The sequence below is a fragment of the Acomys minous genome (assembly GCF_964271855.1).
Source record: "Acomys minous genome assembly, chromosome: 12".
Taxonomy (NCBI): domain Eukaryota; kingdom Metazoa; phylum Chordata; class Mammalia; order Rodentia; family Muridae; genus Acomys; species Acomys minous.
The window spans coordinates 62513379-62538809 of NC_140493.1; the positions used below are offsets into that span (position 1 = coordinate 62513379).

Sequence of the window (25431 nt, forward strand, 5' to 3'; positions counted from 1 at the left end):
AAAGCCACCACATAGTGGCCAGAAACCACAGGCCAGACACTGACTTGTTAGGGTCTGTTTGTAACATTATTATGTAAATGTGTTCTTTTCATGCATGGAGTTTCAGATATCTTTAACAAAGGAAGTTTTATTATTGCTTTTGCTTTCTGCTTTCTGTTAGTATTGACATACAGATTTCCTACTATCATAGATGTTAAAACAGTAAGTTGAATGTGAAGTGAAATTGGTGAAATTCTCACTTGTAGACTAGGTCAGAGTTTTCCTTCAGTGGTGCCTGTTACTAGAACTGACCGGTGTTTCATGATGTTTGGCTCAAACAGTGCTTTTAAAGGACATAAACTGAATTCCCTGTGTTTAAAAATTAGACTATGTCACACAAACTATTCTTTAAAAATCCAGTTTGGTAGTGTAGGACTTGCGGTTAGTGAGGTTGAATCACGGCTGGACTATTCCGTGCATCTTGTGTAGTTTCTCATGGCCACTACTGCTCCTCATCACAGACAACCCACCCCTCACCCACCACCATCTCCACAGCCTGGGCCCATGGTCACCACAGCTCAGCCACCACCATCACCTGCAGCCTTGAGTTGCCCAGAGTTCCCCAAGGGGACTTCTACTTTTCACCTTCAGTGACATTTTGAACAACCAAAGAGCAGGGAAGTCTCTTAGGCTAATTACAATATTCCTTACTGCACTGCGTCTTCATGAGCCAGCCTCACACTTTCTAACTGAGAATTGCCTTAAGGACAATGAAATGAGGAGCTGAAGACAGCACAGCTCAGATCCGGCCCCATGATAAGATGGTCTCTGAGTGGCTGGGAGGAAAGAGGTGGCAGGTTCTGTAAACATTTCCCACTGAGTTTTGCCTGGAAGATCCCATGTCTGAATGAGGGGCATCGTTAGTCTCTGAACTACTGGGTGCCTAGAAAACATACTTTTCTCCTGGTTTTCCTTGCACCCTTTCTTTTTTTCCTGGCAAGGTACCTAGTAATTAATCAGCAGCCTCTATAAACATTCTCTGTCTTGGAGGGTCAAGTAGCAAAGAAGCCGTGAGCCTCTGGCCAAGCAAGCCTCCAACCCTACGCGTGCATGCTGAAGGAAGGCCTCGGTCGTAGCTGTAGTTTAGTTACGCCTGGCACAGACCTGCAGATATGCTGTGTGGATGCTTTTTAAAAACTGTGATCTCTATAATCTTTCACATTTTGATTATTACATTTTACTCTGGCAGTAAATTGGGCCCTAAGCTAGTTGTTCATTAGGCAATGGTTGTTGGTAAAACATCAACTAGGAGTAGTTGAGCTGGGCAGGCCTCTGATTAGAGGTGTGTGGGAATACCTTAGCCTATTTTTGCTCATTTTAAAAAATATTACTCTGCAGTCATGTCATTAGCTGTTGCCCAGACACTGCCAGTTTGCTCACTACAGCTCCTATTTCTCCTATATTGCATATGCAAGTAGGCACATCACAGTAGCACAGTATTTTATTACTTAACTAAATAAATATCTTATTCTGTGTAAAGACTTGGTAGAGGGGCAGAGGAGATGGTCAGATCTCTAGCACCCACTAGAAGCAAGGCAGTGGTGGATGTGGTGGTGCACATCTGTTTCTCCGCACCAGCAGATCCCAGGGGCTCACTGACTACTGGTCTAGTTAAAATGACAAGCTCCAGGCTCAGTTAGACTGCACCCCAAAAGCTAGGGTGGAGGGCTTACCGCCTGGCTCAGCAGTGAGAGCAGAGGACCTGAGTGGTTTCCCAGCACCCGCACCAGCCAGCTAACAATAACCTGTAACTGCAGCTTCAAGGGATCTGGCACCTGTGAGCTCTGCAGGCATCTGCACTCATGTGCACATAGCCACATAAAATCACACACACACACACACACACACACACACACACACAATTTAAAATAAGGTGAACATTTTAAATAATATGGTGGGGAATCATAGAGGAAGGCACCCAACATCATCCCCTCTGGTCTCTATATGCACAAGCAAGCGTAGTATGCGTACGTGCATGCACGCACGCGCACACACACACATATACACCACCTTGATAGAAATTTTTCACGTTCCCTTAAAACAGAAAAGATACCGCTGGATAAATGGATAAGTTTAGAAGTGCTTTGGAGTTCTAAATTCTTTTAAAGAGGAAGAGGGGCATATTTGTTTCACAAAACTGATAACTTTTGTGGCAGCTGATACAGCTCAGCGCATGTCATATATTTTAAGTCTTTATTGCAGTCATATCCTTTTGGCTTGAAGCAATGAAATGATTTCCCACGTGACATTTCCCCCCACTTCCATATGAAAGTTAGATTATTTATGAAGCTGTGGCTTAGCAACAAAGGAAAAGGAAATCTGTCCTTTCTGACCTCAAGGGAAGCAGTGTGTACGGTAAGAGCCTTGGGCTGGGGAGGAAGTGCGCATGCCCGCCCGCGCTGGCTTAGCCGGAACACCAGTGTTGTCAGAAGAGTAGATCGGAGGGCACATGCATGAGCCGCTGTAGCTTCGTGTCACGCGTGTGACAAGTAGGGCTAGCTAGGTGTCCCTGCTGTGCTCCATTCCCTCATGCTTTGAGAGCGGAGTTGGCCATCTTCCCGCAACCCTTGGCTGTGAAACCGCCATCACCAGGATTGCTGTAATAAGATATACTGGTGTGTGTTAGCGCAGCGATACCGTACTCATTTTTTTTTTTTTTTTTACTATTCATCTATCCTTTTCCAGTTGAAATCTTTATTTGTCCAGTTTTGTAAGAAACCAGTGATAGGATGCGGTTTGTAAGGGTGTTGGTCTTCATGCCTTTCTAAGGCTCAGAACACAGTAAACTGGTGGCTTTCTTGAGCTATTTCTGTCTTAGCACAGAAATTTTAAGTACATTTTTATACCTGTATTAAACTCAATTGTTAATTTAATAGACTTAATTTGTTCATATTTGTTTATAGAAAATCTTTCTTTAATGTTTTAGAACCAAACTGCCCAATTGAAAATAGACTTGGTAAACGTTTCTCCCACCTGGTTTATTCTCTGCAAAACTTCCATTCAAATACATAACCTTCCCAGGAAGATTATACAAGAGAAAAGATTAATGCAAATGGGGGAAGGAATCATATGAAGATCCAACTGATTTAAAGTGAAAACCTTGGATGTAAAATTGTTATTTTGTTTTAAATAAGTCACCAGAATACCAGGCATAGTCATATTCAAATGTCACTGTGGCATCCACATAAAGGGTCATTACACAGACATTAAAATGGTCTCTGTGAAGAATTAATGACATAGCAAACTGCTGCGTCCACTATTTCTCCAGAGGACACAGTGTCTTAGAGTTTCTTCTGGATAATAGGACCTAAAAACTCAGCTAAGTATTAAAATCCGTATTGCACTATGTATCTTTTTTATGATTGCTATTTTGAGTTCTCCAGTGCCTGAATTCATTAAGGAATGAGCCTACAGAGGGAACAACTCATATGTCAAATTACTCCCTGACCCTGAGGCCACAGCAGCAGACCCTGGCTCAGCGGTGAGAGCCCAGCAGTGTGAGTCATTCTTGGGAGAGTAAGACATAACACAGGATAAAAGGATGAAGACAAGAAAACAAGTCTCAAAAAACCTACGTACAGACTCTGTCCCAAGATAAAAGTCCTTAACATAGAAGCACATGGCGGATCTGGGATTACTCTGTATTTTAGAAAGGATGAGCACAGGATAGAATAGAAACGGAGGGCAAGTGTGAGGCGTGAGGCAGGGGAGAAATCACAGCTGTCAACGAAAGCCTCGGTCAGCAGCTCGGGTCTTTGCCCTGCAAACAACAAGAAACCATTAGACATTTAAAGCTGCAAATTTACATGAGCTTCGTAGTTTAGAAATACTCCTCTGGTGGTAGTGTGGAGAAAGCGGGAGAAGTGAGACGTGAAGGCAGGTGCTAGTCGGCTGTCGGCCGAGGCATAAGCCTGAGCTGCTGCGACAGTCACAGGTGATGAAGAGGGCAGAGTGCAGTGCAGACTTGGGTCCAGCAGGCTGCTGGGTGTGCGGGATGAAGGAGGACAAGCCAGGAGGAGCCCTGGGCCTGGAGGCATTGGAGGGGATGCTGGGAGTTGATGAGCAGGACCTATGGGCTATATTTTAAATGTATAGATTTTAAATCATTCTCGGCTTTCTTTACCTTCCTCCCAGCTTTTCCTTACTTTCTATCGTTTCCTGCACTTTCTGCCTTCTACTTTCTCTCCTTTTCCCTCCTGTCCTTCCAGCCCCTTTCTTCTTTCCTCCATCCCTCCCTTCTTTCCCACACATTCACTAAGTAAACTTAGGAAGCCCTCCCTGGATACCAAGCACTAGCCCATGTTCATGTTCCATGGTCAGTTCCTGTGCGCCTTCTTTCATCATGGAATAAAATCGTTTTTATAGCCATAACTGCCAAGTGTCTCTACTCAGGACACAGGGGGTGAGGCAAAGACATAAAATCTGTAATTTCTTTCAAACTGCACTGAATAATGCATGGGTTTTTTTTATATTGGAACCGTTACTAATGGCAATTTTCTTTGTAGGCAGTGCCATGATTTCTGTTATATTTCTAAAAGAAAATTTGAGAGCCTCGGATTTACTAGGTGAGTAGCCATTTAATTCATGTAATTATAGCACCTCTTGATCAATAAATACATGCTACCTATAAAATTACATTCTGAACAGAAAAATTAATGAAATAGATGCAAATCTCATTTAGGGATGAGCATTTTGTATGGAAGCCACTGCCTCTTCTCACCCAGAGCTTCCATTTGCAGCATGCCTGCTGCTTGGGGTATTGGCTAGAGTAATTTTGCAATATTATTATTTTGCAATATTGTTGTTGCTAATGTCATGATATGAGCATAATAAGGTTCATGGAAAACACCTGTGTTACCTATTAGACTGCTCTACTTGAAAGTTTATATTTGCTATATTATTCTATTTATACTGCCTAAAAGTAAAAGACACAAAGCATTAGTTCCACCAAATGAGTACCTATTGTATTTAGCACCTTCCAGAGGTAAAATAGAAATTTTCTCTTTAAATTTTTATTTAGAGCTTCTAGGAAGATGGCTTAGTCAGTACTGTTTTCTATGCAAGCATAGGGACCTGGATTTGGATCCCCAAAATTCATAGGAAATCATGACATGGTGGCATGTCACTGTAACCTTGGTGCTGTGGAAGCTGTGGACATAGAGAGGTGGCTCCTGGGGGCTTCCTGGCCAGGCAGTCTAGCTGAACAGAAACCCCCAAGTTCAGTGAAGTGCCCTCTTGAAAAATAAAAGATTCCACACCTAGGCTCAGGAAGCATTGTGGGGAAGAAAACAGATCTAGAGGGTCGGGGAGTTTGCTGTGAATGTCAGAAGCAGCACTCAGGAAGTCTCACCGACACGACTGCCCAAACATGAGCTGAACAAGGGTGACATCAATAAACACACCAAAGTAGGCAGGAAGCACCACAAGGCCTCGACCCCACACGAAGACCCACAGGCCACTAAGGAGTGCTGTGAGCTAGAGAGACAGGCTTTCCTGGGAAGAGCGCACCAACTCATTATCCCATACCCAGTCATCAGCCCCGAAGGCATGCATATGACTAACAGTCTACGGGCTGAGTGGCTTCTATTTAGAAATACATGTGTCTACGTACACATATATGCATGAAAAACACAAATGAAAAAGGAGACTGTGAGGGCTGGAGAGATGGCTCAGAGGTTAAGAGCGCTGTCTGCTCTTCCAGAGGTCCTGGGTTCAATTCCCAGCAACCACATGGTGGCTCACAACCATCTATAATGAGATCTGCTGCCCTCTTCTAGTGAGCAGGCAGAACACTGTATATGTAATAAATAAATCTTAAAAAGAAGAAAAAAAAGAAGGAAGAGACAGAGAGAGAGAGAGAGAGAGAGAGAGAGAGAGAGAGAGAGAGAGAGAGAGAAAGACTGAGAGACCATGAATTTGAAAGAAAGCAGGAAAGAGTATATCAAAGGGTTTGGAGGAAGGAAAGGGATAAGAGAAATGTTGTGATTATATTATAATCTGAAAAATAAAGGAGAGAGCCTACAGGAAGACAAACACATGTTGACCTTTGATCCCCCACCATGCAGTCACCACATAGGCATATACCACTCATAAATAAACATTTAAAAATAAAACCAAAGTAAGTTTCTTTCTTTGGAAATATAGTTATCAATGGAAATTAACAGTGACTTTACTGTTTATAATAAAGATTTATATTATGTATCAAGGCTCTCTTATATTCATTGTACCTTTTTGCTTTTGTTAAGAACATTATTTATGAGAATTATAGAGGTCGGTGTCTCCTTGACAAAGCCTGCTTTACTTCTGCTGATATATAATAGAAACAGATACTTTGTGCATTTAAAAGAAAGAACACCTACCCTCTTACAGGGAGGTTTGTTTTTGTTTTTTAATATGAGCTCTGATTTTGACATCAGTCTTGGTATGTTGAGCATTTCTCCCTTGACCCCTGATCCAGTCTCCCTGGAGTATAACATCTTGAAAGTGTCCTCGCTTTTTCCTTTCTTCTTTGGTTTAATTCTTCTGGTATAATCTTTAGTCAACATTGTCAAATTTTTCATGGCTAAATCGTTTTTCTAAATGCATTCATATGAGATTGTATCTTTTCCAACATATTATTTTTATATGTCCTTTTTATATGTTGTCATTTATAGAACCATTTGGAAAAATCATAGGAAATCAGAAATAAGAACAACCAATGCCTGGCTTTTAAAAGCTAAGAAGTTTGGTTTTATATTATTTTTCTTATTTGTCAACTGTCACAAGGAAACTACAAATCCTTTCATCTGACACCTGCCATCTTTGGTAGTTAATAGGTGGTTACCGACTAAATTTACCCAATTTAATAAGATCATATAAGCAATAGAGGATTTCCTATCTTGACTATAACTAGTAAAAGTGGCTTGACTAATAGGAATAAAGAGATAATGATGGTTGAATAATTCTCTCTCTATCTAGTTTTCTTTCTGTGCTCTGACTGATAAGGGGGGCAGTTTCCTTGGGTCACAGACCATGCTACAGTTCGTTGCTGCATGGAGGCCACAGCGGCAGGAACGTGAAGCAGCTGCTCATGTCCACAGCCAAAGCAGAGAGTGAGAGCACACCTCGGTGCCCACCTGCCACTCTCTCCACTCTCGCACGAGCGCAAGTCCTCCCAGTATAATTAGGACAGGCCCGCAGACATGCCCCAGGCTAACCCGATCTAGACAGTGCCTCGCCATGACTCTCTCCCTGGGGAGTCTACACTGTGTCAAGTTGACAGCTAAAGCTATGCACCACAACCCCTGACTGCAAGTGACTATAACCTTCATGATAAAATAAGTCAATAAGTATATTTTAAATAAAAATAATAATATGCAATATACTGGTGTGGGCTTTTCGAACACTGTTTCTGAGCTCAGGCCTTCTGACACATGCGATGGGCAAATCTTCACTGTCAGGTCTGCCCTCTGCACTGTGGGACTGCCAGCCTTTTATCCACTAGATGCCTCTTACTCCCTCAACCACAATAGAGCAAGAGCTACCTTTGGACATAACTGAATGTGTCCTGAGGGCAAAATCACCTCACCTTGAAAAGAGCCCTGGCTCTGGCTCAAAACAATAACAGAAGTGACATTTGAGTTGCCCTATCAGCTAGATAGGACTGGTATAGACTGGCGTAGACCGGATAAAGGCTATAGAGGAGGGCATTCAGGAACTAACTAGCCAACCCAAGGAGTGTGAACATAGAGTGGGGAAGGTGGCGCTAGACACAGGGCTCAGCAGCTAAGAGGACCCTGATTCAAGTGCCAGCACCCGTATAGTGACTTACAACCATCCACAGCCATCCAGTGCCAGGGTATCTGATACCATTTTATAGGGCACAGATATACATGCAGCCAAGATGTTTACAAGCATAGAGTAAAGAAAATTTTTAATTTTTTTTGAAAAATAAAATCATTCCTATTACATCTCAGTTGCTATCCCATCCCGTGCATCCTTCCATTCCTCCCTCCCTCCCACTTTCACCTCATTCCCCTTCCCTATGACTGTGACTGAGGGGGACCTCCTCCCCCTTATTAAAAAAATAGTAAAAAAGTAAAGCAAGTTCCTCTTTATGCCTGTACTGCAGCTGCTTCCTAAAGAATTAGGGAGAAAGCAAGTGAAAGTCCTAACTATGGGGAATGGTAAAAATAGAAACATCAGAATACTTAATGACTTCATTGTATCTTAATATCTAAGGTAAAACTAAAAATATAAGATGAACTGAAAGATCAGTCTTCCTCCCGTGGACTCAATACAACAGTGTAGTGTTGAGAAATACAAATATCTTTCACTATAACTGACATGATCACTATGGTCACAATCATTCCCAAGAGATTTCCGAAAGGTAATACTAAAAATGTAACACAAAGGATGAGAACGCCTACAGCACCATACATCAAGAAAACAACAAAACAAACAGACTTCCAAGATGGTGGAAACAAGGGTGCACCATATCTGAGTGGCAAGTGGTCAGAAACTACATACGCAGTGAGTAGCCTGACAGCTGACTCCAAACACCAGCTTTAGTGTTTCCCAGGCATAAGGGAATATTCTGGGAGCTGGAGAAGGTTTGCAGCCCTCGCCTGGCACTTCCTGACTGGCCAGCACCTCCAGCCCACCGAAAGCATCTTCCCCTGCACCTGCCCAATGCTTCCCTCCTGTCCAGTGTTTCTAACTCCCACCCACCCAGCACCTCTGGCCTGCCCAGTGTTTCTAACCCACACCCACCCAGCACCTCTGGCCTGCCCAGCACTTGCAGCCCACTCGAACACAGGTCCACAGTTCTAAGGTTGCTCCTCTCCAATAATCAGATGTCAGATTTCTCCTGTTGCCCTGAGGGGTTGCACCAACCTCCAATCCATGGTCGACCCTACTGGTCCCCAGGAGAGATTGACTGAACAGTACTAGCGTACAGGGTCCCAGAGTCCAAAATAGCAGAGCCCAGCTGAATCTGACATCCACAAGCACAGCATCTGCTCGGCAAGAAACCCACTGCTCCAAAAATGGCCCATTCATGTTCCTCCGACCTTTCCCGGCCACTCTAAAGAGGACTCTGCACTCAGCAGACATACAAATCCAGCCTTTGCTACAGATCTACTAGCTGTTTTGAGGAGACCAGCAGAATATCACTGCATCACAAATGGGCTGAGAAAGAAATTAGGTAAACTGCACCATTCACAAATAATATAAAATATCTTGGTGTAACTCTAACCAAGTGAGTCAAGGTCCTGTATGACAAGAACTTCAAGATCTCCCATGCCCATGGATCAGTAGAGTTAACATGGTAAAAATGGCCATCTTACCAAAAGCAATCTACAGATTCAAAGAAATACCCATCAAAATACCAACACAATTTTTTACAGACCTTAAAAGAGCAATTTTAAACTTCATATGGAAAAACAAAAAACCCAGAATAGCCAAAAAACAATAAAAGAACTTCTTGAGGTATCTCCATCCCTGACTTCAAGCTGTACTACAGAGCAATAGTAAAAAAAAAAAAAAAAAGAAAGAAAAGAAAAGAAAAAAAAATTCCATGGTAGTGGCATAGGGATAGACTGGTGGATCAATAGAATCAAATTGAAGACCCAGAAATAAACCCACATACCCATGAACACTTGATTTTTTACAAAGGAGCCAAGACTATACAGTGGAAAAAAGACAGTATCTTCAACAAATGATGTTGGTCTAACTGGATGTCTCAGAAAATTGGGACTAGCTCTACCTCAAGACCAAGCTATACCACTGCTGGGTATAGATCCAAAAGATGCCCCCACCATACAACAAGGGCATTTGTTCAACTGTGTTCATAGCAGCACTATTTGCAATAACCAGAACCTGGAAACAACCTAGATGTCCCACAACCAAAGAATAGATAAAGAAACTGTGGTTCATTTACACAATAGAATACTACTCACCTGTTAAAAACAAGGAAATTGTGAAATTTGCAGGCAAATGGATGGAAGTAGTAAAGATCATCCTGAGTGAGGTAACCCAGTCCCAGAAAGACAGACATAGTATGTATTCATTTATAAGTGGATTTTAGCCATGTACAGGATTAACATGCTATAATGCACAGACCCAAAGAAGATAAGTAACAAGGAGGATCCAAGGAAGGACACTGAAAACTCACTCAGAAGGAGAAATAGAATAGACAGAGATAGTGGTTGAAGAAAGGGAACAAGATAGGAGAGGGAGCATGGAAAGATGTAAGGATGGAGATCAGACCTCGGGAGAACGGGGATGGGAAGACAGAAGGCCTGTAGAGAAAGAGAAATCATGGGCAGGGCCATCTCTGTGACAAGCTGGAGGCCTAAGTCGGAGCAGGCTCCTGGGAGGACATGAGAGGGACTCTAGCAGAGACTCCTATGAGCAGGGCTCATAGAGACTGAAGAGCACTCACTTCAGCTAGATAAGAGTCTTAGTAGAAGGAGGGGAACACCAAAACCACAAAAACTTCAACTCAAAGTTTACCCTGCCTACAAGACGTGCAGGGATAAAGATAGAGCAGAGATTGAGGGAATATCCAACCAGTGTCAGACCCAACCCAAGACCCAGCCCTCGGGAGGCAGCTCACCCCTAGCACTATTGATAATACTCTGCTATGCTTGCAGATAGGAGCCTAGCAGAGTTGTCCTCTGAGAGGCTCCATCCAGCAGCAGTTGAAACCAGATGCTGAGACTCACATCTACATTTTGGGCAATACAGAGGGAGTCCTGTGAAAAAGTGGGGCGGGGGAGGGAGGGGGAGAAAAAAGGACCTAAAGTGACAGGAGCTCCACAAGAATACCAACAGATCCAGCTAACCGGGGCCCAGAGGGGCCTGCTGAGACTAAAGCACCAATCAAGATCATGCATGCACTGGACCTGGGCTACAGATGTAGCCAATGGGCAGCTCAGACTTCATATGGGTCCTCTAGTAATGGGAACAGGGCTGTCTCTGACGTGGACTCTGTGGCCAGCTTTTTGATCATTTCCCCCTGGCAGGGCTGTCTTGCCAGGCCACAGGGGAAGAAGATGTGCTCAGTCCTGATGAGACTTGATGAGCTAGGGTGGATGAGAAGTGGGGGAGGGTGTCCCTTTTATGAGGAATAGGAGAAGGGGAAAGGGGGGGAGAGGGAAGGTGAGACTGGGAGGAGAGGAGGGATGGTGCTACATCCATGATGTAAAGTGATAAGCAAATTTAAAAATGTTCGAATTCTAGAAACAAAACGAAACAAAGCCACATATTAGCTTCCATGGCCTTTTGGTGGGTGTGTGAGTAGCAGCTGGCAGCTCTAAACATTTTTTTTCACCAGGTTCTGTGTTGTGTTTTACATGGAATATATTGTTTAAATGTGAGAATATGGGCTGGGCATGGTGGCACACACCTTTAATCTCAACAGAGGAAGGAAAATTGCTGTGAGTTCGAGGCCAACCTGGCCTACAAAGTGAGTCCAGAACAGCCAGGGCTACACAGAGCCTCGAAAAAGAAACAACAACAAAAAGTGAGAATAACTAATTTCTAGAAGCAAAATCTGGATCTGAGAGTGGATAGGTAACTTTCTCAGGGTGACGTCATTGGCAGATGACAGAGCTCCATTCTAAGCCTGACAAACAGGGCCTTTAGTCTAGGATGTGCCTCTAAAGCCATATGATGTGTGAGGTGATTTAAGTAAGTCCTGCAAGCTAAGTTCCTCATCTTTAAAAGTAAGATTCTATTACCTACCCCACAGAATTAAAGAATGCATGTATTAATATTCTTAGAACAGGGCTTGTCACACAATAAGTACTCAAAAAAATGTCAGTCATTACTTTGATAACTACAACAAGCACTGCGACACCTACAGTTCCTCAGAGGAAGCCTTCCGCAGCTCTAGTCTGTGTTTGCCTTTCTCCCTGAAGGCTTCTTGAGTAGAGAAGGTCGCTGTTACCATCATTTCAGGCCACAGTTGAAAATGATCAGTTCCTTAAAGTTACAGACAGGAAAGTGGGCCAGGCCATGCGTTCTCTACCCTTCCTTCAGTAAGCAATGTCATGAGAATATTACTTGCTAGGGTGTAATAGGTCACTTTACACTGGGGACGTCCAAGGAAGGCCTTTCCCTGCCTCGCAGTAGTGTGCGTACTTTCCTTATGCCTTCATTCCTAATGTCTTGAGAAAATGTGGCTCTTCCTGTTAAAAGCTAAGAATGTGGACCCCCCCCCCCCTTTACAGGAACTAAAAACCAAACAGGGCAAAGAGTAGCTAGTGGTGCTTTAAAGGTTAGCATATGTGCATGCTAAAAATTAAATTGTCAAAATGTGAGAAGGAATAGCATTTATTTTCCCCTGCTTCAAACAAATGAAAGTTTGTTCTTCCTGATGGAGCAATTGGAGATTTGAGGCCATGTGGAAACAAGCTGAACTAATTCATTGCCAAGTGTTGCTCTCTGGCCATGAAGCTTTTCACCACTAGCCTCAGAAAATGACCTCACAAAAGCCTTGTCTGAAAGGACTCGCCAACCATTATTAACTCACTGACAGGCTTTGGCCCCTGCTCTGATTCTTAGTGGATTAATAATTTTAAATTATTTTAATGATTATTTTTCCTTTAAAAAAAAAGACTCCTCTCTTTCCTTTCACCCAGCCAAAAGTTACAGTGTTTTCCTCTTCTCCCTCAGTCTGCAAGAACCACATTAATTTAGGGCCAGATAATATCATCATCAAAATACAAATTATAGTAAACTCAGCAGCACTCCTCAGAGAGCAGCAACTGGATTACTTCAAGTACCTACCAATGCTTGAGACCAAGACCACTGGTTTTCCTCCTTCTCACCCCCTGCTCCAAGACCAGCATGGTCGAGTTCATTTGTCTTCAGTAGGAATCCAGCCAAGTGAAGTGTCATTCTAGTTGAAAGGACAGATGATTTCAGGGCAGCCTCGGGATTGGGAGCCTTTCTGACAATGAGCCCTGGAGTACTTACCACTTGAGCCTGAGGGAGCAGGACTAGATTGCTCCTCCAGTATTGAGTCCAGTTCATTATTCCAGTATTCCAAGAAAGTAATCCTTGGATTCTCATCAATCAAGAGATAAGTGCAGTGCCCAAAAGAATTGCTTGGAGTCAGGTTAGCTGAAAAATTTAAAACGGAAGGCTCTCAGAAGTTAGAAGGCTAAAGTAAGGAACAGGACTATCAGCTGCAGACTGACGCGTCCGTCTTCATGTGGTCCATCAAGAAGCCAGGGAGCAAGCACACCTGGACTTCCCGGTCCTTCCGTTTCACTCATGCTTTGTTCCCATCTGTGAGCATCTCTGGGAGACCTGTAGCAGACCAGTAGCCTCCTGAGACATAACCTGCAATTTTCACATCAGGCCCATTAAATGTCAAGCACCTCCCAAATATAAATTTCCCCCCAAAATACTACTTCAGAGCAATGTTAATGGTCAAATGTATCTAGAAACTAAGGCAGCTTTGCTGTCTACTCGGTGATTCATAGTAAACATCAACCTGTTGGCACATCTGAGCGGTCTCCCAGAAAAAGAACCACTCAAGAACTTCCCAAATATATTTGATGTCTTAGAAATGTTTGTTAGTGGGGAATAAGTCTCTTTAAACTTGTTCTAAGGAACACCCATTTGGAAATGCTCTCCTAAAGGAAATTTAGAGTTAAAAATAGCCTGAAACTAGTCAAGGATCCTAGGGCCCTCTGCCAGGAGCAGAGAGCTCCGTCTGTCTCACGGTGTGCTCTGTACAGCATTAGAGTCCCCTCAGGTGTTCTGACGAGTGTATGCTTTCCACTCAGAACCCCTACCAGTAAGGGCATTCATGGGCATTTCAATGTTAATAGTAAAGGAAATAGATTGTCTGGGCTCCAAACAAGCTTTCAGCTCACTGGCTGGAATAGTTACTCCTTTTCTGATTCATTTTCTTCATTTGTCAGATGTTTTTGTTTGTTTTTGTTTTCCGAGACTCATTTTGTAGACCAGGCTGGCCTCGAACTCACAGTGATCCGCCTGCCTCTGCCTCTGCCTCCCGAGTGCTGGGATTACAGGTGTGCTAAGAGGAGTCTGCCTTATTTGTCAAATGTAAGTAGTAATAAAGACTATACATTGTATATATTATGTGTTATATACTAGAGGATTTATCTATAATATTTAATTTATAATATATTATTTGTAATAATGTACTTAAATAATAGTAAACAATTTGCCCTTATACATATATTTGCTAACTGTGAGAATTTAGTGACTCACAGTCAACTACAGTCCAAAAATGTTAAGTAGAAAATTGCAGAAGTTAAGCAATTTTTAAGTTTTAAGTAACTTGTTAAAGTTTATTGCTTTTATTGTTCTCTTTTGTTGTTAGTTATTGTTCAGCATTTATTGTGCCTATTTGTGAATTAAGCTTTATCATAGCAAATGGATAGTACAAACGAAAGTTGGTACTTTCAGAGACTCTAGGCACGGGGAGGCCTTAGACTGTATCCCCACGGACAAGGGAGAACTACTATAATCATTTTCACAGATTTTTAAAATAAGCATTAAGTTGATAATGTAAAAAGCATTTAGAGCTGTGTTTATGCTGCTTGTGTGTATAATGTAGTGTGTGTGGCATATACGTGTGGTCTGTGCATGTGTGCGTAAATACATGCATGCAGAGGCCTCAGAAGAATATCAAACACCGTGCTCTACTACTCCATCTTATTCCCTGGCACAGCATTTCCCTGAACCTGGGACGTGGTGGGCTCCCAAATGCCCCACCCTTCTCTCCTGGCTCCATCCCCCACAGACCAGGGGTTAAAGCTGTGTACACAGCCACACTCAGCTTTGTATGTGGCCACCAGAAGTTTGAATTCAGCTCTCATATTTGAGCAACACACACTCTACCCAATGAACCATCTTCCCAGTCCCTTTTATTAATGTTTTTAGTATCACCACATTTCCATATTGATCACAATGTTACTTTAATGTCAGCCATTCTTTTCTATAAAATAATTAAGTTGGGCTTTATAAAGAGTACCCTCCTTCCTTTCAGGACAGTTGGTCTCCTACTGTAAAAAGCAAGGATTAGCTTGTATACCTGTTTTATACATTGTACAAGTTTACAGGAAAATATATCATCATTATTTGTATATTATAACAAGCTGCATGGGAAAGAGGCCACTGTGAATTTGTAAGAGAACTGAATTTTTTTTTTTTGCCAATGTGGAAAGGCTTTTATTACAGATGAGAAAATTCACACACACATGGGGGGGGGAGGGAGAGAGAGAGGGAGAGAGACAGAGAGAGACAGAGAGACAGAGAGACAGAGAGAGAGAGAGAGAGAGAGAGAGAGAGAGAGAGAGAGAGAGAGAGAGAGAGAGAGAGAGAACGCAAGCACACAGAAAGAAATACCCTTCATGAAGCAGACAGAGACTTGGGTTTGGTTTTTGTTAAGTCTTTGGAGGGCCTTCCTGCCCAGCCCACAGCTGTTGTAGAGTCATCCAGGGCACTCCATCAGCAGGGCTCCCTATAGGCCCCAGAAGACCTCGGTTTTAAACCACCAGGCTTTTCTCTCAGATCAGGAAATTGAAGAAGAAGAAGAAGAAGATAGACATCATGGAAATTTGCCATCTTTCTCTCGTCCTGCCCTCTCCCTATATGCCTGTCAAGAGAACTGACTATGATTTAATGAGAAAACAGCATTGCTGTAGGGTAAGGCATGAGGAAGGAGGATGGGCCGTCCCTTGAATTGGGTATCATCCAGCATCCAGACACAGTGGGGTTTTTTGTCGCCTCTGATACCCAGATCTCATATAAATCAGTTCTCAGAACTAGCTGTGCCTGGAGGCCCAGTGTGACTCTGCTCTGTTTATTAGGTTGCTTCCTTCCTTCTGTTTTGTTTTAAAAATCAGTAGGGGAGATCTTCCCTAAGCAGGCAAGAGTCCAGCCATTCCTTCCTGCCCATACCTTCCATTGTCATGCTGTATTAGAGCTCCTTACAGCCACCCTCATTGTCTCTGGGCCATCCTAAGAGAAATACAATTGTAAATGAATTTTTAGGGTGAACTCAAATGACCCACAGTAGGCAGCGAATGTTCTGAAATGCATCTACTCCAGGTTGTCTGAGTTTCTAGCACATTCAGCTGCCGTGACTGGCCTCTTAGAAAGCCACCCTTGCCAGGTCTAAAGGATATGATGGGTTAATTCATATGTAGAGAGCATTTTGGGATTATGGATGGGAGGTATCCCCAGTACAAGTTATTAGAAGCAGATGGACTGGGATGGAGACGGGGAGCTATGGAGGATAACTTAGGGGGTGATGTCTCCTCCGGGTAACACATCAGGTGTCTATGTTTCCATTGAGTGCTAGCAGGTTAGACAATACCACCGTAGTAGTAATTAGCCTAATAATAAACATTTATTAGGCCACACTTCTAAATTAACCACAACAGTGTTGTTTTGAAATGCAACAAAAAGAGATAAGTGCCTTGATACAGAAATTTAGCAGCAGATGAGAAAGAGTGTGGAAAATGAAATCAAATAAAACTGCCTTGAAATGATGGAATACTCAGCAGATTTAAAAGAAGGAGCTTGCCTTACATCCTCTTCACAATGCTATGTAAGTAAGAGAAAGTAGAATTCAAAGCAAGGTCTATAATATGCTGTTTATATGAAAACAACAAAACACACACACACACACACACACACACACACACACACACACACACACACACATATCCCTGAAGAGGAAGCCTAGAAAGAAGTCTCAGTGCCTGACTTGGAGCAGGGCCATCAGCAGCCAATGGGACACTTGGCTTTTGGCTGACCCTATATATGACCCTCTGGAATTTTGTACCAGATGTGCATGTCACCAACTCCAAATTACACCACATTAGGAAACTTGAGAAGAGAAATCTTGGTAAAGGGACTTAAAAGCCAATATGAATTTGAACTCCACAAAAGTGGAGCACTTGGAAACCGCTGAGACATTTTAAAGTGTGCCCAGTGGATTTATGCTACTTTATTATATCAGGTTCAGAAAACTCATTTTTTTTCAAATCCCTTCCTCCTAGGAACCTAATTTGAAGTAATCTTTTGTTTTCCAAAGAAAGAACATGACTGACCAATATCTTCCTCAAGTTCATTTATGTGTTTTTATTATTTTACTTTTACTGCAGTGTTTAATAATGTATATTTTTTTAAGTTGGCATTAGAAGCTGGGCTCAGTGGCACAGGCCTGTAATCCCAGCACTCGGGAGACAGAGGCAGGTGGATCTCTGTGAGTTCGAGGCCAGCCTGGTCTAAAAAGTGAGTCCAGGACAACCAAGGCTATACAGAGAAACTCTGTCTTAGAAAACCGAGAGAAAGAAAGAAAGAAAGAAAGAAAGAAAGAAAGAAAGAAAGAAAGAAAGAAAGAAAGAAAAAGAAAGAAAGAAAGCTCTACAGAGGGTGGTGATGGCTCAGCAGTTAGAGCACTGGCTGCTCTTCAGAGGACCCGGTGTCAATTCCCAGCACCCACATGGCAGCTCACATCTGTCTGTAACTCCAGTTCCAGGGAATTCAACACCCATTACGCAGACATACATGCAGGCAAAACACTAATGCACACTAAGTGAAAATAAATAAAAATTTAAACATGCTTTAAAAAAGAAATAGCTCTAAAAGAAAAGTATGTGTATGGTCTTGTCTTCACAGTATATTATAGGTTAAATGAGAGGAAACGTACTTGTAGCTTTATAGTGTCCTGAATGGGTTCTTGTCGAGCTTATGCAACATTTAAACACTGTTTGTTCTCATAAACTGAGTTCAAAGCCCAGACCATGTAGTTAAGAGGGGTAGGAAATCAGCACCTCAAACTGTGAGATTTTACAGACATACCAGACTGTTCCAGCTGGATTTCAAGGCTGTTTGTAAATTATATCCACAATAGAGATATGCTCAGTGGTGAAAGAAGGGGTCTTTTCAAGTGTAGTGTCTGAAATGGGCTACTTTGATAAAAATTTTCTCAGGCTCCTAATTACGTATAAACAGGCAGTTTTCAGTACTTGTCAGAGAGGCATGCTCTCCCTCCACCCCTGCTGTGGCTGCCTTCCCACGCACATCTCTTCCCTCCATGGTTCTGAGTAATGCTGAAGTCAGGCTTATGACGTAATCTGGGATCTCGAATCCCAGGGTTAGCTTATTAGAACACTACAGTGAGGTCCCTCTCACCACAGTTACTTCTGAAGGACTGTCATCACAGACAGTGATTAAGTGACATTGCAGAATTTCAAAGTCTGGACGTCCCTAGCTCACAGGCTCCGGGGTGAATGCACGGAGAGCTGGTCATCATGAGTGCACCTCCCTATCTTCTGGTCTCAGCACTTCCGTGTAAATCTAGATGGATCTACGTCTATGTAGGTCCACTTGTACCTCATGCTGTGGAAGCAGGCCGATGAGGAAGCACTTGCCTCTACATATGTGCTTGTTTTCATCATCTCTGTCTTTGGGGAAACTTCCTGCAGCAACAGAGACAGTCTGAAGTTATGTCCTGCTCTCTCCCCTCCCTGGATTTTGTTGTCCTTCAAGGATGTGGTGCTCTTTAGGGACAGTTTGGTAACTTGTATTTTAATTGGACCAGTTGGAGTAAGGAGTCAGGAACTGCCTGCATTTTAACAAGTAACATACCCCTCTAGGTACCATATTTTTTGAACCATAAGACACACTTTCTCCCCAAAAGGGGGGAGGGATTAGGGTGCACCTTATGGTCTGATTGCTGTCCATCAGGCATCAACAAAGAGGTCACTTACACTTACCAATGTTGTCAGTGTGCCAGCCGAGGAAACTGGAAAAGTGCTTCGGTCTCTAAGTCTTTCTTCCTATTGAGTTAACGCTGTTTAATATTACTGTATTTTGTTATATTTTAATAAAATTTTATTATACTAGTACTAATTTGGTTCATATTTTTTTCTTGTTTTACTGCTCTAAAAACTTATGGTCCAAAAAATATGGTAATGGCTGTTTCAAGAAAAGCTTTAAGGTAGCCATGCTGATGATGCAAACCTGCCATCCCAGTCTTTGAGAGACTGAGACAGGAAGAGGGGCTGTTAGTTCAAAGCCAACCAGCCTGTTTTACAGAATGAGTTCCAAACCAGCTAGGACTACCCAGCAAGACCCTATCCCAACTGGAAAGAGGAAAAAAGAAAAACTTTAATCATTTTTTTTTTCAGTTTGATCTGTCTTTTCTTTCTTATTCAAAGGTATGACACTGGCATTTGCAGGAACATATTTATTGGTGAATTTTGCTCCAAATATCACCCAGGCTATCTCAGCAAGAACAGTACAGTATTACTTTGTTGGCTGGCAGTTCCTGGTCTATGTGGTAAGAGTTCTAAATATTTTACTGTTTCTGAAGCATAATCTCTAGACCGCTGGTAGCTACAGTGTTAGAAAAGCTTTCTTCTCCACACAGTGATTTGCTAAAATGTAAGAGTATGTGTTCTGTAACCCGCCCTGCCCCCTGGGAATGAGAACAAATGGAGCAGGGATGGGGAGTCCACAAGCCCCGGGGGCATGGATGGAAATGATGACTTCTAGAACCAGCTTTTGGGAAGCAGATCACTTTTATTTGGGATGAATGAGGGCTATATAGAACTTTGGGGTGGGATAGGGATATTCAAGGTGGGCAGCTGTCATTGGCTGGTGGGGGGTTGGGGCTAAGGTACTGAGATGCCTCATTTACATGGAGAGGCACTCCAGGAATCCCAGCTGCTTGCTGATAGGTTCTTATCAGGAGAAAGGGAGTTGGACCTGTAATTTCCCTAAGGACTGTGTCACATTCCTCAGGTAGAATTTGTGGGGGGTCCAAGATCCCCAGGCAGAGAAGAGGAAGCCTCACTGACAAAGGGAGTCCCCCATTTTGCACCAAATTCACGGCTTTGCAGTCATAATAAACTGCCGCCTTAGCAGCAGGGTTTCCCAACAGTGATGATTTGTGATACCAAGTCACTGCTTGCTGAAGCACCTTCCCCAAAAGTCCTCACTGAGGCCAAAGTAACAGCAGTGATACAGACCCAAGGGATGTGTGGAAGGAAGGAAGGAAGGAAGGAAGGAAGGAAGGAAGGAAGGAAGGAGTGAGCTGCTGTCATGGGTGCTTGAAGACGTCAACTGGGATGTTTTATTTGATATAGTGGCTGCATCTGGTAAGTATGAAGAAATAACTGGATCTAAATAGTAGATATGTAACTTGCTACAGAATGCAGCTAAGACTGGAGAAAAAGAACATTCTAGAAATGGCAAGTAGTAGGAAAAACTGCAATTGTCTAACTTAGCATTTACTTAAGAATTAGTTTGGCAAAAACTTGTAAATCTGATCATGAAGAATAAAGCCTACAGACTCGTACTAATTCTAAAACTTCTTAGAGTTAGAAGTGACCTCAAGAGGCACCTGATCTAGTTCTCTGGTGTTAAATTAGATTGCCCTACTCTACAGACTTGCTATTAAAAACACAGTGCTGACATTTACAGGTTTACAGGTGACCTTTGCCCCTAGGAATAACTCAGACTCACGTCACAGCAGTCTACATGACAAGAGTTCTCTGTCTCACTATCTCTGACATAATCCTGACTCCTGGAATACAAATGTCTATAAATATTCTCACTGTCTCCATCTTTATTCCTCTCCTTACCCTATAGAAAAATAGTTAATTTTTTTGTGTTTTATGCATTCATGTACTACACACCGTTAACAAGCCATCCTGTAGCCTTCCAAGTCACCCACTCACTCTCTCGGCTCCCATCCTCCTCTTTTTCATCCCATCTGGTGTATAAGGAGTGCCCTGCCACAGGAGAGTTGTTGGTTAATCGGTCAGTGCCCTGCCTTAAGAAGCACCTGTTTGGGGTGTGTCAATATCCAGGCTTCCGGTCTCATGTCTGTCATTTCTACCCTGGCTCTGTCACTTCCCAACTCCTCCATAGCCCTTGCTGGGGCCTCTGATGCTCAGCGCCTTCCTGGGGCCTCTGATGCTCAGCGCCTTCATTGTGCCCCATTTATTTTCCTGCTTGTCCATCATCAGAGTCTTTTAGCTACCACAGCTTTCATCAATCAACTCTAAGCACTAGAAGAAGCTTTAATCTCTCGTTTACTTCTGTTCTTTATACTTTATTGAATATTTCATGGTAGTGCAGGCTTGAAATCTGACCAACACGTTACGACTTTTTGCCTACAGGCAAAACAAATGCTTCGTCTAGTTAACAAAAGAGTGACATAGCCTGTGACCAGAAAATTAATAGCCTGAGTTGGGTCCTCTGGAGATTAAAGATGCAGCAAGCCTTCTTTCCTGGAATAAATTGCATGGTTTAATGATGATGTGTCTTGTATTGTTTTTCATACCAGAGACTACATCTAAAACAGACAAAACTGCCTCTTTAAATCTTTGCATTTCTTTTCTTCATGGTCCTGGAGATTGAAACCAGGCTTGCTTAGTACACCCTAGGCAAGTATACCACTACTGAGATGTAGCCTCTGCCCACAAACAAGTTATTGAACCTTGTAGATGAATAAAAATCCTCTAAATTTAATTACATTTTGCTATTTTCTAAAGCTAACTCTCTTATATAATATCTTTAATCTTTGAGAATTGCATAGTGCATACAATATATTTTGATTATAGTCCCCTGCACACCCCTAAGTTCTCCTAGTGTCACTTCTGATCCTTACCCACTCACAACTAAATGTCCCCAAAGCTCTTAAACTCGTGTGTTTACATACCCATTCAATATAGTATAATACAGCATACACTGTAACCTTGGTAATAGGAATTCTTACAGACAAAAGCGTATCATCCTAGGAGAGACCTCTGCTTCCAAAAACCATATTATAATAATGAAAGCTACTTCAAAATAAGTTCCACACAGAAAATTTTAACTACTTTCAGGTATTTGTACCAGAGCATAAAATGAGTCTTTAGTAAGTTATACTTGAGCAGCAGCACTTTAGCCATTCGGGGAATGGATCAATTTTATTGGTTTGGAATCTAATCCATTTTGTAACTGCATCGCTAAGAACTCTAGGGGGCTCATTTCTATGTCAGTACCTCTGAGCATCTAAATAATCAGTGTTAAATTTTCAGATGTGGGAGATTTGATGATGCTTTGGATATTTTTCATTGTTGTTTGTTTTTTGTTTTGTTTTTACAAAGGCAATAATTACATTAAGACTATTCTTTGAGCTAGGTGTGATGGCACGTGGCTGTAATCAAAGCACTCAGGAAGCCTAGGCAGAAGGGTCGAATGTTCAGGGCCACACTGGGATACAGAGAAAGACCCTGTCTCAACACCACCCCAAAAGAGACTGCTTTTGGACAAGTCATTCATCTGTTTCTGTATTGCACCAAGTATATAAACAGCATCTGAATTGCTTTTCAGAGCTGATCAGAACTACATATCAAATGGATAAAAATATTCAAAAAGTCCTTAATCAGTTTGCATTTTCCACCAAGCAATTGTAAAATTATATAACCAGTTCATCTCTCGGTTACGTGTTTACATGGCCCACGGGTGCCCATGTTAGGTCCAATTCTCTGCTAAGTGGAAGCCTTGCCATACCCTTTCCTGCACAGGCCTGGTACCTGCTGGTCCGGGGAGAAGGAAGAGCTGTCTGCCCACCCAGTGGCCCAGCTTTTTTTCCAGGCCCCTCTGCCACAGAGGAATAGTCCTCTTCAGCGAAACGTGCCAAAAGTCAAGGCTGAAGGGGTCTCAGAGTAATTTGGAAAGGTACTGCGTAACACAACCCCCTGAGGAATCTGTCACCTGTGTCGGTGGGCTGAGTGCTACTGTCCTTAAGGAAGGACATGGGTTTGGTTTCCTTAGTCCCACGTGCCCTGTTTGACCAAGGAGCTGTAGAGCGTCTCCTGGAGCAGCCACACCTGTTAACATGTTCTCTGCAGCCCACAGAGGAGGCACTGCCCTAAGCCTCAGCTACATCATGCTCTTTGGCAGGCTTAGTTAGTGGTGGCTGTTTTGCCCACCCAGACTTTCCAATAAACTATTCAAATTGAAACCTCTGTTCTGAACATAAAATCCTTCACATGAGAATCTACACAGTGCTCATTTTCTTTCCTCAAATCAGCACCAGCAGGGGCCAAACCTATCATTTGGAGTAATTCCGTGCCCCAGTGCTGATTATTAAGTCTGCAGTTTTGACAGAGCTGATTCAACACCCACCATCTGGTGCTGTGATCCTGGAGGAAGAAAGCTGTGTTTTTATGAAGCGCCACTTGCATTAGATCCCTTTGCTTTATTGTCTAGATGCAAACAGCTCTGTGCCTGCAGCACGGCTGCGCAGTGGAGCCTGTGCAACTCTGGCTTCGCTCTACACTTCACCTATGCAGCAGTCCTATCAGTGGGCACATTGTCTTCTTCACCTCCCAGAAGAGGAAACTCAGGTCCAGAGAGAGGTCCAGTAACTTGGGCAAAGTCAATAAATACAAAGTGAGAGAGTCAGAACTCCAAGCAAGGCTGCCTTTCTCTGAAGGGCACACATTAGCACTTCCCTGAATTGCCTATGCAGGGTCGGGACATCTGACTGCCAGGGATCAAATCTATCCACAGAGAGCCTTGACAGACCCTGTTCTGAAGACAGAGTCATTTGAACGACTGAACTTTCGAGAAAGACAACAAATGGGACTGGAAAGATTGCTCAGTGGTTAGAGCACACACTGCTCTTGCAAAAGACTTCAGTTCCTAGCACCCACATCAGGTGATTAAACGACTATGTGGAATTCCAGGTCCAAGAGATCCAATGTCTCCATTGACTTTCATGGGCATTCATGCTCAAGGACACATGTGTAACACACACATACACACACACACACACACACACACACACACACACACACACACAAAGATAAACTTAGGCTCCATTTGGTGAAAGTGTCTTTTTTAACACATCACCTCCTAGACTGCCATTGACTCCTTTAGCACCAAAACAGGATAAGTAGTGCCGTTATTCTAATTAGATTCAAGAACCAATTAAGAAACTCCTGAGTGCCAGGAGTGATGGTGCACACCTTTAATCCCAGCACTCTGGAGGCAGAAGCAGATGGATCTCTGTGAGTTCAAGGTCAGCCCTGAGTCAGTCTACATGAGTTTTAGGCCAGGCCAGCCAAGGTTATGTAGAGAGACACTGTCTCACAAGACAGAAAGAAAGGGGGAGCAATATGAGAGAGAGAGAGAGAGAGAGAGAGAGAGAGAGAGAGAGAGAGAGAGAGAGTAGAAATGAAACTCCAAACCCAACTGAAAAAAAATGTATCTTGAAGACAGTTCCTTGGAAAAGACTTTAGGAACCAAAACTTGAATCACCGCAAACTTAGCAGCATTAAACAATAGAAATGTGTTACCAGGTCAGAAGTCTAACTCAGGACCCCGAACTAGGATCAGGGTGCTGGCTGGCTGTGTGCCTGCCAGAGCCTCCAGTAGAAATGTGTCACTTGCCAGCTCCTACAGGTCCTCAGCAGAGCTCAGCTCAGACTTCCCTCAATTGCCAGTCTCTGGCTGCACTGACTTCTGCTTCCAGGGACTCACATGCTTGAATTGTCCAGATCATCTCCCATTTCAGGTCCATAGTGTCAGGCACAGCTGTAAAGCCCCAATGCAGCATGCCATAACACAGACAAGGGCTCTGGGCAGTTAGAACATGGCCTCTTTGGGAAGGGTGACGTCATTCCGCATTCCAGAGGCACTGTTCTTCTAACGTGCCCCACATACACAAGCCTGAGTTTCCTCACCTAGAGCAGAAAGATAATCACAGTACCTGCCTCCTAAGCATGTTGGGAGGGCTGTGGTTGATGTAAGGAGAATCCCAAGAGCAGTGCACACTGAGTTCACAGAGGCCGGCCAGCATTGCGGCTTCCCCATGGGGTGCAGAACCCACAAAGCCACAGCTGGCTGAATGACTCAGAGAAATAAGGATAGCCATTTTTCATTTTTCATACTACTTGAATATTTTCCCTGATAGCTGTGTGACCTCTTGACACAGGTGGAGCCCAGTGCACTATACTCATTCTGTGGATAAGGAGAACTCATGTTTTATTTATTCTGAAGCCACAGAGATAGAATAGGTCTGCATGATTTTTAGAACTGACTGTAACTATATTCTGCATCACCAAAATTTAGAGCAGGCATGAGGCAAAAGTTCCTTGCTCTGTGCCATGGGTGGGCCCTCCATCTCCTGGAAATGAATACATTGCTGTATTTACATCAGGCGAGAACTGGATGCCAGTTAAAGGGGAAAGGGACTGGGACATCAACGGTCACAAAGCAGCTCTAGGGAGAGTATAGGGAGCTCTTGGAGGGAAGGCGTAGGGAGGGCTTGAAGGGAAGACATAGGGGGCACTTGAGGGGAAGACATGGGGAGCACTTCAGTGGAAGGCATAGGGAGCTCTTGAGTGGGAG

At 43.1% G+C, this 25431-nt stretch overlaps 1 protein-coding gene across 1 annotated transcript in view; it reads left to right on the forward strand.

Annotated features, from left to right (window-relative positions):
- NIPAL2 (NIPA like domain containing 2) overlaps window positions 1–25431 on the forward strand; it is a 91713-nt gene that overhangs the window by 44867 nt on the left and 21415 nt on the right. The window contains exons 4-5 of the mRNA XM_084751330.1: window positions 4545–4604; window positions 19239–19360. Coding sequence (XP_084607456.1) covers window positions 4545–4604; window positions 19239–19360 — 182 coding nt within the window. The remainder of the gene's footprint in view (window positions 1–4544; window positions 4605–19238; window positions 19361–25431) is intronic.